Genomic DNA, 15,525 nt, shown 5'->3' on the forward strand with positions numbered 1-15,525 from the left:
CTATCAGGGGTTCATGCTATATTTGCAACGGCCAAACTAGATTATATGACCTAATGGAGTTTGACCATGCCTCATTCCACCCTAGGTCCTAGAACAATTCAGCCAAGGGAATAGGTTGGATTAGGAAAAGAATTTATGCAACTCCCCCATAGTTTGGAAATATTTTGGATGATTAATCTTGGAAAAAAATAAATTAACAAAACAAAAAATGTAAGCTTGTCTTATCATATCTATGTAAATTCATGTAAAAAACAAGCATGGAAGAGGCAAAAACAAAAAAGAGTTGTGAAAAGGAATTCGGATAAAAATTGTTCCAATTAGTCAATAATCCAGAAAGATTGTGGATGGCTAATTTAGAACAATAAATTAATAAAATGTAAAACTGTATGGTTTTTAATCTATCTATTGATATAGTCATGTAAAAAAGCACTTGAGAAGCAAGAACAATAAACAACTGCAAAAAATGCTACCACCCCCAACAATTGATATCATGACCAACAAGGACTGCTAAACCAACCCAGTGCGAAACCGGGTCGTTCACCTGTTACATTCGGTTTTGGCCTCTTATCGGCCGGAACCTATATAGAACTATTTGGAACTGGTCGCTTATCGTCCGAAATCGGCTGGTAAGTACCTGAACTGGCCAGTTTGCACCGAGTCAACCCGGTTCTAAAACGGGTTGACACTGTAGTAGTCTACCTGATGCTTTTTAAAGCATCAGGCACAATTTTGAAAATTCTCAGCTGTTTTTTTTTTCAAATACTTCAAAAATAACACCGATTCAGGCTATTAGAAGAAAGATCCAAGGCTAAATAAGATGTGCTTTCTCTCCCTTATCTTATTTTTTTTTTTGGGCTTGAAAAAATGGCTCAAAAATTACAAAATTAGGAAAGATCATGCCAAATTTTTTGATTTGAGCTTGATTTTTTATATGTTGTACATCTATGGACAATCTACATGTTGACATAAAAAATTTTAATTTTTGGATTATATATAATTTTTAAAAATTAAAACTATATTGTCAGATTAAAAAATAGTTTGTTTGAAAATAAATAAAAATAAAAAAATGTAAAATATAAAACGTATTTAGAAAAATGCAAGGTAATATTCATAAAAAATTGGTGTCCATTCATTCAAATTTTGACGGGATCATGCACACAGTGGCCTAGGCAGCCATGATAGTTTTGGTGGTCATGGATTTGCCGGCTAGAAAGAAAAAGAAGAACAGAAGACCATTTTTTATGAGATGAAGCCATAGGGTGGTCTTCGATGTACCATGAGTTTCAGTTTACGTATACTATACAGGATAGGGGTCACAGTGCACGATCTGTTAAAGCCCGCGAGGATACGATTACATATAAGAGATGAACTCTTTGAAGTTATTTAGGAGGACACAATGCAACTGCAGATAACCTTGCACGTGGAGTAGAATCCATAGATGTATCAAGTTTCGAGTCGTATACTGGATCCTATTACCCGTAGCCACAGACAGCTTATGACCCATACGGATATGGATACAGTGCGTTTGAGACATCTTTTGGTGGATACTATTTTACGTAGCTCGGAGCATCTTACAGATCGAAATTTGCTGCCGGCATATTCGGATAAGCTCAGCCAAAGGACACCTTTCAGAGCTACAGCTTCAGCGAGAGATTCGAGATTGCTTATAATCCGATGCACGTTTCTTAAAGGATGAACGTACAAGATTACAATACCACTTGATTAAAGAGGTAGGTTGATGTGCCTCTTGACTCTGCTGATAATCTGGATATTTATGAAGCATCCCCACTCGACCCAATTTTAGATGTCGATATGTATGTTGGACTTTAAATTTATGTAATTAATTGTATTATTTTTTAATTTTTACGTTACTACTTGATTTGAGAATATTTTATGTTGTTTATTTTATGATTTGTATCATTTTAAAGCAGTAAGATGCATCATATAGGTTAAATTGGGATTATAAAAACATCAAAAAATATAAAAAAAATCAAATTAGACTTCAATTCATTGAAAAAGTTCGAAAAGAGTGATTACCAATTAATTTTTTTTTAAAAACTCCAAAAAAAATCGGACATGCATGGTTCGTAAACTGGCATGCCGGATTCGTACCGTTCTGTACGGGTCCGAATAGATACCGACCCGTACTGGGCACCGACTGGTATGGATCTCGGTCCGGTTCGGCCGACCTTGATCATTAATTTGGAGCCCATGAGTGTTTCTTGTTTGAGTGATAATTGGTGAATAAATTGTAAGTGCATGAAATAAAAATAATTATAGATTTGTTGAATCATATGAGAATGGTTTGGAAAACATTAAACTAGGGTATGTTTGGCTGCAAGGAAATCCATGGGAAAAGAAAAAGAAAAACAATACATTTTCTATGGTATTGCCACATGCTTATTGGAAGTCCTCGCCGGTACCGACTATACTAATGTAGCTCCTCCAATGAGCATGCCCTTAGCTCTATCGTGTTCAAGAAAGTGCACTACCGGCATGGTATGCTGAACTGGCCCGTACCGGTCGGTTCAGCCCGTACTGGACCAGTTCAGTTCAAGCATGAAAAACGGTTCCGCCCCCAAAGAGGCCGGAATCGAGCGGTACAAGAACCAGACCGGTTCGCACCGGTACTCGCCCTCGGGGCAGCGCGCCCGCGCGGGCGCGTTTAATGCCATAGAGCGGCATTTAATGTCCCTCTGTGGCATTTAACATGGCAGGCACGCATCCGCGCGTGTTTTTTTGTGCGCGTTGTGCATTAGCCGGTTTGGTATAGATTCAGACCGGTTCGATACAGGTTCAAACCGGTCCGGTACAGGTTCAAACCGGTTTGGTAGGCGACCGATACGCCTACTAGTACCGGTACAACATACCTTGACTACTGGGGCTATTGTGACTATCGATCTTGTCTAGAGCTGGTTGATAAATCGTACGATGCAGAAGGGGAATCCAACACTTGAAGGTCTTGATCTCATGAACAGAGATGTTGTCCTTTTGGACCTTGGATTGGGCCTAGCCAATGGACTTGATGAGGACCAAGGATTGGCCCCATTTTCCCTGGGAGCCCATGGCGAGCTCCTGCTTGATCATTTTCAGCTACTTAGCTTCAATTTGCTGAGATGTTCTTCCTTTCTTTATGCAATCCATTGGTTGAAGCTGATTGAGGATGTAGGTTGGTGATCAACACCGGGGTTTTGATGCTAGAGTATCTAGAATGCACGTTCTAGCCACACAGGTCATGGAACCCAACATGAGTTTTGTATGTTAGGAAAGTTTGATGTTAGTTAATTTTGGGGAGTTTGATTTTTGTGAACTTTCTTTTTGAGAACTTTTGATGTTATTAGGTTAGGGTTCTTTGGGTTACAATAGGACTTGGAATCCTACATTGGAAAGTTAAAAGAAAAGAGTCCTCTTATATTGCTTATAAATATCTCCATTGGGGCTCCTCTTGTAACTATACTTAAGATACTTGAATTATTATTAGTGAGAATTCTCTTGCAGAAATTATTCTTTACTTCTGTCTATTATCTCTCCTCCCTTTTGGTGGATTCTTAGGGTTTTCAAGGGAGCGTGTGAGAGCTGTATCTTTGGAGTAGTTGGTCAAGATGATGTTTTTGGCCTCGGAAGAGAGTGATCCACCTCTGCCCTTATTCTAACTACCGTATGTCTGTTCTAACACCTTAAATCGTATGTGCCATAGTGGAATTTCTACCTCACCACAATCAGTTGTGTCGACATACCCTTCATCCTTTGAGTTTTCGGCTCAAGTTTAGCACCTCCTGATGTTAGGTTTCTTTGCCTACACAAAGAGAATGAGGATCGTTGCACCTACCGCTACTACTACCATCACCATTTATGCCATTACGGTGATGTAATGTAGGTTAATTAATTTTGTGGCTTTGTAGGGAGGTTACCAAAGATAGACAAATAACTTATCTACTAAAGATAAATTTTATTTACATGAACATCTACATAAATGTTCCATTTATATGAAAAATGCAAATGAGGAACCACTCTCAAATTGAGTTCAATAAAAATACTCAAAAATTCAAATTTCATAAAAACAAGAAGTTAATTTTTTAGTTTACAGACAAAATTACAATTTAAAGGTTTGATTAGAATAGCAACATTTAAATCCAAAGGTTTTTCTCAATTTTTAAGAGCTCATATATTCTATCAAGTCTAAGTATTGCTGATCCTCAAAAGTCCAATAAGAAAAAAAATCATATATCTTAGTCTCCAAATTTTTTTATCTAATATGGTGCTAATAAAAATATAGTACATCAATATAGTGATATACTTCCAAGTTTAGACATACATAGACACAATTCTTAGAAGTGTTTGGATTGTTACAATAAATATACACAATATGCTAGGTTTAGCTGCCAATGAGGTGAGAAAACTTTCTAATATTTTATAAATTATAATGTGAAGATTGTATGCAGCAAGGTTTGCAATCTCGGTACCGGATCCTATACTAGTAACATGCTGATATTGTGTTGGTATGCATGGAAAGAGAGTTGGTTTGGCATATCGAGACTCTATATGCACCTCGCCCCCTGCGTTCTGAGTCTTGATTTGGTACTGGTGCGGTATGGTACGCCAATATAGGGCAGTATGCACCAATATGACGAACTTGGTATGCGAAATTGTAGCTATACATACTAAATGCAATTAATTGTCCATTGGACTCTAAAAAATATATGGTTATTGAAGCCCCATTGTTATCTGATTGCTTTCTTTGGTTCGTAGTTGATCCTTTGTAGGATCATAAAAGGTGCTAGTCATTTTATATGTGCTAGATCACATTTATATTACTAAGATTACTTTTTGTATTAATAAATACACTTACAACTTTTTTAGTTGTTGCACGGAATTTTCAATATCTTATCATATATCATCAATAAAGCAGCCAAAGAATTTTCTCGCCAATGGCATACTATGATCATCCAATTCTAAGGTAGCGTTTGGTAGGCGGGACAAATTTTAAATGCTTATATGTTCTATTGTGGAGGGATAGGACTTATACCACGAAATAGGGTTTTTTTGGCATTTTGTTCGTGGGAAAATGTACAACACAAGTGAGGGAATAAAGTGCATTAAATTTCATGATAAATTTGAATTTTATCACAAAGACATTTGTTCTCCCACTTTTTGGTTAGATTAAAGCGGAGACGAGTTTTCCTTATTCCATGATATAATCTGGACCCAATTATACCCATAACTCTTATTCCTTGGCCAATTTTAGTTGTTTGGTAGCATAACCATGGAATATGGGCCTCCTTCCATCTTATTCTGTGGGTTATACTGCCTAAAGGAATTGGTTATATTTAGGTATTCAAGGATTAAAATAACCATCGGTTACAATGTGGTGTATTGGTGTTGAATGGGTTTGTGGCAACATCAAATTTTTACAAGGAAGCATTTACACCAACTAGCATTTGACAATGCAGTTCAATGATAGAAAGAGACATAGGTAGTAGGGCTGTCTTCAAGGTTAGTGCAAGAGTAGATATGTCTAAGTAACAGCTTAATTTAAATATCATGCATTGTTTTTCTAAGTTGTGTTAATAAACTAGCCTAAGGGGTTTCTTTGCAAGCCCAGTTAGGGCTTGTTGGCTTGACTAAGATTTGGCTCCTCATAATTTTCTTAATTAAGGACAGCTTTTTTCATGTTTTACTAGGTTGGTCTGGCCTAAGGTTGACTCCGATGAGCCTAGAGCTGAACATAGACCATATTTTTAATACCTCAATGTCTTGTAACATTGAATAAACTCAAGTGATAACAATTTTATGCATTCCTTTTTTTGAAGATAAAAGTCATGAAATGCACTAGGAAAGGTCCTTAAGTTCACATAACATTCAGCTTGTCTTGTGCCATTGAGTTTAGAACTACACAAGCTTGGGAAATTCACTTTTAAGGAGACACTATATTTAACCTGCAGGAAGAAACCTAAAGGAAATATTGAATCTTCGCCTTGTATAAGCAATATCCTTTGAAGGAGTAATGTAAATTAGGAGGATAAGAGAGGCAAGTGGCATAGAGATAAAATAGGAAAGGAGTAGAACAGATTAAAAAAAGGAGATGGACCGTCTCAATCTCTGGCCAAACTCACTCTTTCTCTTTTAAGTAAATGAAGTGTCTACTGAAAAATGAACTAACGACTACTAAAAAATGCCCCTCTAGCATGGACAATTAACAAACACATTGTGATTTTGAGTGGGGCCCCTGCAGTGGGTCCTTACAGATGATTAAATTAATAATATTGTTTTCCTTAAACTTAATTACTTAAAAGTCATGAATGTTATAACATTGCAGAGGGACCTAACCTAATCCAAACCTAATCAAGCTAGCCTTTAAGGCTTATTAATGCTCTTGATGTAGCAATGCGCTTTAGAGACCAAATATGAATTTGACAATAAGCCAAGCCAAGGACAGTCGAATTGGGCCGAATTGCTCGATTCGGGCAGTGCCGAACCGACCCGGTGCAAAACTGGGTTGGTTCTCCTGTTACATTCGGTTTCGGCCCTGTACCGGCCGGAACCGGTCACTTACCAATCGGAACTGGCTGGTAAGTGCCCGACCCGGACAAAACTGGTCGGTTTGGTGCAGTCTCAGTGCGAACCGGCCTATTCGCACTGAGTCAACCCAGTTCCAAACATTCTGACCCTATAAGAAGTGGAGCTCAAATATATTGATCCGCTTCATAGTGCTTTCTTTGATGATGAGGATGATCCGAGGATTGGATGGCTTGTGGACTAACAACAGGATTTGGATCTTAATGAACGAGGATCACCTCCACGAACGGCCAGTTTTATAGCTAGCGAGGCTAGGGTCGATGCAGGGCAATAGGCTGAGTGCAATATTCCATGCATTTTTTCAGTTGATCAGCCACAACCACAGGAGAGCTAGTTACCACATGACTTCTTGTCCGAGGCATTCTCTTAAAGATATGATTGAGAGATGCTTAGATGAGGCCTCTATGCTACTCGGTCGACTTGGTCAGGAGGGCGACATACATCCTCACAGCATAGCCAGGCAGAAGGGCACGGAGGATAAGAAGGCAGCTGTCTAGCATACCAAAAAAGAAAAACAAAAAGCACTTGCAGCCCCAATAGAGAGTGTTGAGGAGTCAGTACCCTCAGATTTAGAAACCATGAGCAGCAGCGATGACAGTTCTGGTGGTCATGTATTTACCGACTAGGGAGAGTGGAGGACAAGAGACCACTATTTATGACACAGCCGCAGAGTGATTTTCGATTCATCAGTGAGTCTCAGTTTACGCATGCTACATAGGATAGAGACCACGGTGCACGATCTGATAGAGCCTGTGAGAATATGATTGTATATAGAAGATGAACTTCTCGAGGTTATTTAGGAGGATACGATGCAGCTGTAGATGACCTCGCACGTGGAGTAGGATCCATAGATGTATCAGGTTCCGAGTCATATACTAGATAAACCTATTACTTGGAGTCACAGGCAGCCTATAACCCATACGGATACAGATATGGTGCGTTTAAGGCATCTTCTGATGGCTACTAGCCTACTATCTTATGCAGTCCGGAGCATTTTACGGATCAAATTTTGATTGCCGATATATTTGGATGGGCCCCTATACAGCCGTATTATCAGTTAGAGGATACCTCTCAAAGCTAAAGCTTCAGCGAGAGATTCGAGAGTGCTTATAACCCGGCATACGTTTCTTATGGGATGAACATATAAGACTACAACACCGCTTAATTAGAGGGGTGGCCTGATGTGCCTATCGACTATGTTGATGATCCGGATATCTATGAGAGACATCGCCACTCGATTTGATTTTAGATATCGGTATGTATGTTGGACTTTAAATGTATGTAATTGATTGTATTACTTTTTTAATTTTTACGTCACTACTTGTTTTGAGGATATTTTATATTGTTCATTTTATGATTTGTATCATTTTAAAGTAATAAGATGTATCATCTAGGTTAAACCGGGATTATAGAAATATTAAAAAATATAAAAAAATAAAAATATCAAATTAGACTTAAATTTATTGAAAACGTTTAAAAAGAGAGATTACCAATTAATTTTTTTTTGAAAACTCATAAAAAAGGGCATGTTGGTCCATAAACTGGCACGCCCTACCCATACCGGATCGGTATGGTACTGAACCGGTACCGAACCGTATCGAGCACCAATCAGTACGGGTCTCGGTACCGGTTCGTTGGACCTTGAGCCGAGCTATCTGGTTCATTTACATCTCTAGTATTCCTCATGAAGGTTATTCAGCTTGTGCCATTGGCTTGTGGAATCTTTCTTTATTTACAAACCTGCAACCATCATCAATAGTCTATAACAAGTTTACAAAACATTTACGTCTCCTAGATTTGATCTTATCCATGACCCTCATTAAATTTTACTATTTGTATTTGTGATTATGAACAAATTTCTATTTTCAAAAGTTTTACAGAAATGCCCTGGAAGTGGAAAATTTTAAATGGCTGTCTTGAATGTCGATCCTAGCTTTTTTGTTCATGACGTGTTGGTAGCTTTTGTGGCAAAAGGGTTTCCAGGTACCAATTTATACATATATGTATGGATACATCTATCCTTACCATATTGTGGCAATTGCTTTTACTTTTTCACTTTGCAAATTACTGAAAATTGAGCACTTCAATCTCTTGAATTTCATTCAAAATATGGTTTGTAAACCATCTACAGGTGTTGCTGGTGGTTCAGCTTCAGGAAAGACAACTGTATGTGAAATGATCATTGAGCAACTTCATGACCAGCGTATTGTCCTTGTGAGCCAGGTAAACCACCATGCCAAATTTTTTGATAGGTTCTCTAGGTGATCTAATATGGATATGGGATGTGAGAACTCAAGAATGAGTCTTTATTATTTCTACCATCGCTTAGAAAATGTTTCTAGTTGGAAATATGTGTGATTCTGTTGCAGCAACTATATCATCTGCCGAACGATATATCAAGACTAACTATTTCCAAATGGTGCTATTTGAATCTATTTAAATTTATTTCATCTGTTTTATATAAACAGTGAAACAATTTACACAGCAATTGTATTATCTGCTTACTGAAGACAGCATATTGTAGCAAGTCCTGGAGTAACATAAGTATAGGCTGAAGTTGGTTTGTAGAGTAAAATATTATTTGCATTATTTCTTCTCTTTTATGTTTCAAAAGCACAACATAAATAGAAACGAAGATGAGGTCCAATTAAGATTGATGGATAAGGGATACCATGAAGCAATGAATTTTATGATTTGAGTTTTATTATACCGAACAATGCGAGATAGATGAAGAAAGCAATAGAATTTGGGCTGGTTGGATGAAGTGGATATGCGCTTCAGGGGTACTATGTGATCAACACTTGACTCGGCGACATAAAGGAAAGCTTTATAGAATGGTAACAAGGGATGCAATAATGTATGTCTAGAATATTGGACAATTAAGGGGGTTTAGGAAAATATGTTAAGTGAGTCAAAAATAAGAATATTAAAGAAGATGTATGGTAAAAGTAGAAAACTTGGTTGGATTGTATCAAAAGAACCATTGGAGTTGCAGAATTAAGGATAAATTAATTTAGAGTCTTGAGATAGTATTAGCATGTATAACAAAGATCTATGGCTCTTATAAGAAGAGGTAAGTTAATTTGTACCCAAGGTTGTATGTGAGGGAGGGAAGATCTAAGGTAATATGAATGGAGCTTATGAGAAAATATATGCAAAAGTTTGAAACAATGTTAGAGGTTGATTTCTGACTTATGGTAAAATATAGAAGCAGAAGAAATTCTTGATATATGACTTTTCTAGTATCAACTTAAATTAGGATCGGTAGAACCGTCCCGAACTGGACGGTTTCGATCGTATCGAGCCATCCCAGCAGCAGACCAGGACGGTTCCAGCAACGGAAATGAAACTCGTTGCTGAAGGGGGAGAAGGAGAAGGAAAGAGAGAAAAAGAGAGCAAGCGGAGGAGGGAGGGAGAGGGAGAGGGAGGGATCCCTCTTTCGTTCAAAATAGGGATCCGACCGCTAAAAAATTTCACAATTTTTAAGTAAAGTCGACGCCTCCTACCGGGCGCCAGCCTCTCTCCTTCTCTCCTCCTTCTCTATCTCTTTTCCTCTCTTCCATTCGCCCTCTCCTCCACCTTCTCTACTGTGTCATTACAGGCATGGCACGATGCGGGCTTGTACTGATCCGTGCTGCTGGACAACCAGTTTGGTGCCTGGTACTGGCACAGCAAATTATGACTTAAATTACTTCTGTCCTATAAGTGGCACTTGCCATAATCTCTTCTTGATGACCCTTTACTATAAGCATGCAATACGCCACTTAAGCTCGTAAACTAAGATGCAAGGGGCTGGCTCAGCAGCCGAGCAACCCTTTTTGGCCTGAAATAACATTTTGGCCCAGTTGGAGCTTCACTGGACCTAACTTTGGTATGCTAAGGACTAAACTATGGGGTCAGGGCTGCTGGAAAAGGTTATGTTTGACACATATTCGACTAATTGACACCCTTATGAGTAAGTCTAATTTCATTATACCTATCGCTACTTCTTTTGGAATCTCTATCCTTGGAAACAACAAAACTTCTTTAATCATTTACTTCTATATATAAGTTCATATCATGGAATGCCGTACCGGCCCGTACCGGTCCGGTCCTAGACCGGTACCGGAACGACAAAAAAACTGGTATTTCCTGATTTTTTATCCGAACCGGTCGGTTCGGGCCGGTACGGGCTCCGGTCCGGCCGGTAACCGGCCCGTACCGGCCGGACCGGAGCCCGTACCGGCCCGAACCGACCGGTACCAGAGCCCGTACCGGTCCGAACCGGCCGGTTCGCACCGGTACGATTTTTTTTTAGAACCACAGCGCCGCGCGCTGTGTTTTTTGAAACCACCGCGTACCGGCTGGCCACCGGTACGCCGGCCGGTACGTACCGGACCGGACCTGTACCGTACCGGTCTGGCCGGCCACCGGTACGCCGACCGGTACCGGTACGGCGGACCTTGGTTCATATCAATATTCTTATTGTAGGAATAAGATCCTAATTAATCTTTTATTGGTATGAGTTGCTAAAGTATGGTAATGACCCCATATTGAATAGATGATATATTATTGGAGTCGGTACAACACTTGTACCATATGTTGGTAGGGGCATTTAGGCCCCTCTATTGTAGTAGTACCGTACCGAGTCAATATCGTATGCTTTGTATTAGCTACTATTTGTTGTTGTATAAAATATTTTTATATAACACATCGCCTATATAGTAAACTAGTTACAATCCACACACTACTTTAAAAAATTTTACATAGATCAAGGTTAGCGAAACTGGTGCCCGGACTCATATCGGTTGTTTGATAGTATGGTACGATATCGTGCCGTGTCGACTTGTGGCATACCGACAAAGGGGAGTTGAAGAGGATAGGGGAGAGATAAAGAATAAGAGGAAAAGAGAGAGAAAGGGAGAGGGAGAGGAAGGGGGAGAGAGAGGGTGAGGGAGGGGTAGAGAGAGAGAGGCCGAGAGAGGGAGAGGGATAGGGCTTTCGAGCTCCCCACCTTTGGTTGCAGCTTAACGAAAGAGAGAGAGAGAGAGAGAGGGAGGGAGGGAGGGAGGGAGAGGGAGAGGAAGGGAGGGAGAGAGAGGGAAAGGGAGGGGAGAGAGTGGCCGCGAGAGGGAGAGAGATTTTGAACCCCCTTTCCTTTGGCTGCGATGTAACAGGGTTGGAGTCCCTATTTTGAAATGAAACAGGGGCTCCGACCCCTTTTCCTCTCTTTCATTACGCTACGGCTAGAGGAGAGGAGCCTCGAAAGTCCTCTTCCTTTCCTTCTATCAGGCTCTCTTTCCCCCCCTCTCCCTCTCTCTCCCTTCGTTCCTCCCTCTCCCTCCTCTCTCTTTCTCTCTCTCTTTTCCTCTCTTTCCTTCTCCTCTTCTCCTCCTTTGCTGGTTTATCGAACTGAGTGGTGGAGCCACGGTTTGCACCCCGATATGGCTCGGTACATCCCGAAATGGGCGGTTTGAGATGGCATCGCCTTCCATCACACAGATTAATTTCCAAATGACGAGCATGGATCAGGAACTAACTAACATGCCTTTCTCATGAAATTATTTAAGATTTATTTGGTATATTTTACTAGGACAAACAAATTACTATGAATTGGGATTTTGGAGGATATAGAGTTATTGTTGTACATATACCATGGAAATTTTAACTTGGAGAGATTCTCTTTTGGACTCCTCCAAGTCTAGCAATATGAGGATTGGATCACTTTTATAGAAATTAAGTGATTTAAATTTCTAAAAGAGAAATCTAATTAGGGTTAGTATAGGAATTGAAAAGTTGAGAAATTTAGTTACTTTTATATAGTGTCAGGATATAATAGTTTAAGGTTTTTTATTAAAATAATCTTTAAATTAATTTGACAAATAAAATTTATCAAGTACTTTATATTACATCCTCACAAATATATTTTGGCCTGAATTGTTCATTTGCCATACGTAATAAAGATGAATACATGAACAATTGACAAATTCTTTGGTTGTGATATAAATTAATCTACTCCTGCCTTGATAACACAGGAATCCTTTTACTACAATTTGTCAAAAGAGGAAATGGCTCGAGTTCATGAATATAACTTTGATCATCCTGGTATGTCTACAGAGAATTATGGCATTGATTACATGTAACCTTTTCATTCACATTACTAAATAAGTCATGATATGCCAATGAACAGACTAGTTTTCTCTTATTTCCATTTAATTTAGTAACATGTTATTAATCATCATTCATCCTTTTCACCTATTTTTCCTCTTTAGCCCACAGCTGCGATATGGTCAGAAGGAACCTGAATAAATATTTGTAATGAAAATATAATTTATACATCAATATCATAAATCCATAATTGCAATTTTTATCCTCACTCATATTACGTCACTACAATCATGCTACATGGACTACCTTATCAATATACTGTGATAAAAACCATGTTTCAGCATGATTAAATGTGGTTGCATTATTCAGTTTTAGCAGGACTGCTAACTTCTGTTAGGAATTGGTAGTTGACCAAATGGAGAAATCAATGTTGTTTGACATCTTTTGTGTAACTTTTGCCCGGTGGCTTATATGCTCTTGCCCATTCTTGAATCCAAATCTCCTAAACTTAACATTCTCATCCTTGTCATCAGCAGGTGATTTAAAATATATTTAAATTTGGTACTTCTAAAAAATATATTTTAAATTGAAAAATAATAATTCATAGTAATTCAGCATGCGGCAAAGAAGCTCAGGTTTGACACTTAATACTTAATTGAAATTTAGATGGTACTGAAATCTACAAGAACTGTGCAAATTTTTGCCTGATTTTGTTGATTCAAAATTGTAATTGTTACTTTCTCAATCTTTTATATGGAGTAAAGATATGAGTGTTACTTAATTTGGTTAAGAAGAAATGGGAGAAAGAGACACGATGAGTTCAATATTGGATGGTAAGAACAAAAACCAGAAATAGGCTTGAATCAACTAGTTTAGGTTTGTTCATGGGCTAATTTTGCTAAAACCGAATTATGCATAGTGTGTTTTTGCTTCGGCCTGCACTGCTATCAACCTGTCAGAAATGGTCATTGGATCAAATTAATCATTAGTGCAGACTGTGCAGTGCTGTCGCATATTCCTTATGTAACATGCACCTCTGGAGGTTGTCCTGTGCAGAGGTGCTTTGTGTACTTCCAACCTGATCACTTGATCACAATTACATTGACAAACCGCACCTTTACAGTGAAGAATATGTGAGGTCTTGGTGAATCAGCTGCCTCATACGACTCACAATCATGCTCATTGGTTGCAATTTATGTCTGCCAATATATCAATTTTACTCATATTGTAGCTTGCATAATGTAAAGGTTGAAGGTCATAGCGACAGTCCTTAACATCTTAGATGTATCTTTCCTGTAGATACATATCCTCATGTACATTTACAAACTTTTTTCGGTTTCTAAAAGAAGCTGATTTCTAACCTTGGACTATGCCATGGAGAATGTATTTCAGTCCCTCTCCGAGTAGCTAGAAGTGGTATTTGATGAGAAAAGAAATCTTTCTCTGTTGCCCCATAGGAGAGCTACCAAACGTTGGTGGAAGTTGAATTCTGGCCTTTGATTGGATTGCAGAGAATGAATTGAGGTCCATTTACCTGCTAGAAGGGGCATTACGAGAAAGCACATGAACACTATTCTTTCTGGGTTAGCTGCTTAATAGAGTACTTCGCAAAGAAACTGCTTAGATATTGAAAAGGAAATATAAATATTTAAATGATTAATACAAGCTTAGTATATTATGTGTCAAACATAGATTTGAAATTTTTTAGTAGGCTCTTTTTTCGCTTTCGTAAGCCATAACATTGACAAAACTATGATGGCCTTGTTGAATATTCTTCCTCATGTAAAATTTGGTATAGATAAAAAATGTTCACCATAAAATATTGTTTTTCATGTAATGAATAATAAAAATGCATTCCTTTTACCTTACCAATTGCCTTGGATCTTTGTGTGAATCTTTTGAACCTATTGGATGTTTAGAGGGGCATCCATTAACTTATCACTGGTGTTAGGTTATGCATGTACCAAAAGGTTGGGTCAAGAAGATTTATTGTTGGTTTCCCACAATTTGGATTGAAAACATAGCAAAATAAATGCAAGTACATCTTGGAAAAATTTCATGAGAAAAAGACATATTAGTGCATAATTCATGCTCAATTTTTTGAGAAATCTTACCTTATATATAAAATCTTTAAGTGTCATGTGCTTTGCACGTGCATTGTAACTAGTTTTTTTACAAGTATATCTGATTTAAGTAGCTAAAGAGTTCAATTTGAACAACTCTAAACTCAATCATACGTGCCATGTGCAAACATGTTCTTATTCTGTGTCTTGCATGTCTTCAATAGTTTTTCTATACATCCAATTTGACCAAACCATGTATGGTTTTCTCATCTCACTACAATCATGCAAGTTCCCTCTATTAAATTATACAGTCCTATGATCTTAATTGAGTTGTCATTCCATCCGACAAAATCTACTCACATTAAGTAATTGCAGACTTGATACACTTAATATGAAAGATACGAATGAAACCATAATACATATCTTATGTGTATAACTATCTGCAGACATGAGACATTGTGACTGAATACTGCATATTGGGTACTTCTTATGAATTCCACTATTCTTGGCTGAACCTGTGAATGTGGATTACTGGATATAAAGCATATTTGTGGTGTTACATAAACTAAAAGAGCCTTTTCCTCCTCTACACTATGGATTCAATCCTTTAGTTCATGCTAGGATTAGACATTTTTAAATGAAATTTTTAAATTTTGAATTGGGTCAATTATATAAAGCATACATTCCAGCAACTTTTTTTCCTTATAAAAAAGACACTAGACGTTTCTCGCTTCAAATATTATGATGTTGCTTTCCTGTACTGCATATTTTTCTACCAACTTTAACTAGAATCTAGAGT

General features: G+C 38.1%; 1 protein-coding gene across 8 annotated transcripts in view; it reads left to right on the forward strand.

The window, feature by feature from the left end:
- Positions 1-15,525, forward strand: part of LOC103717463 (uridine kinase-like protein 4) — a 48,832-nt gene that overhangs the window by 11,877 nt on the left and 21,430 nt on the right. For 5 of the 8 annotated variants that reach the window (XR_003387583.2, XR_003387582.2, XM_039129907.1 and 2 more), the window contains 2 exons: positions 8,708-8,799; positions 12,591-12,660. Coding sequence is in view for 6 of the 8 variants with exons in the window: in XM_039129907.1 (XP_038985835.1) it covers positions 8,708-8,799; positions 12,591-12,660 (162 nt within the window). In the remaining 2 variants the exon portion in view is untranslated. Of the gene's footprint in view, positions 1-8,448; positions 8,560-8,707; positions 8,800-12,590; positions 12,661-15,525 lie in introns of all 8 variants that reach the window. The other 3 variants (XM_026808599.2, XM_039129906.1, XM_026808600.2) reach the window with 1 other exon arrangement.

The sequence above is a fragment of the Phoenix dactylifera genome, chromosome 9 (assembly GCF_009389715.1).
Source record: "Phoenix dactylifera cultivar Barhee BC4 chromosome 9, palm_55x_up_171113_PBpolish2nd_filt_p, whole genome shotgun sequence".
Taxonomy (NCBI): Eukaryota; Viridiplantae; Streptophyta; class Magnoliopsida; order Arecales; family Arecaceae; genus Phoenix; species Phoenix dactylifera.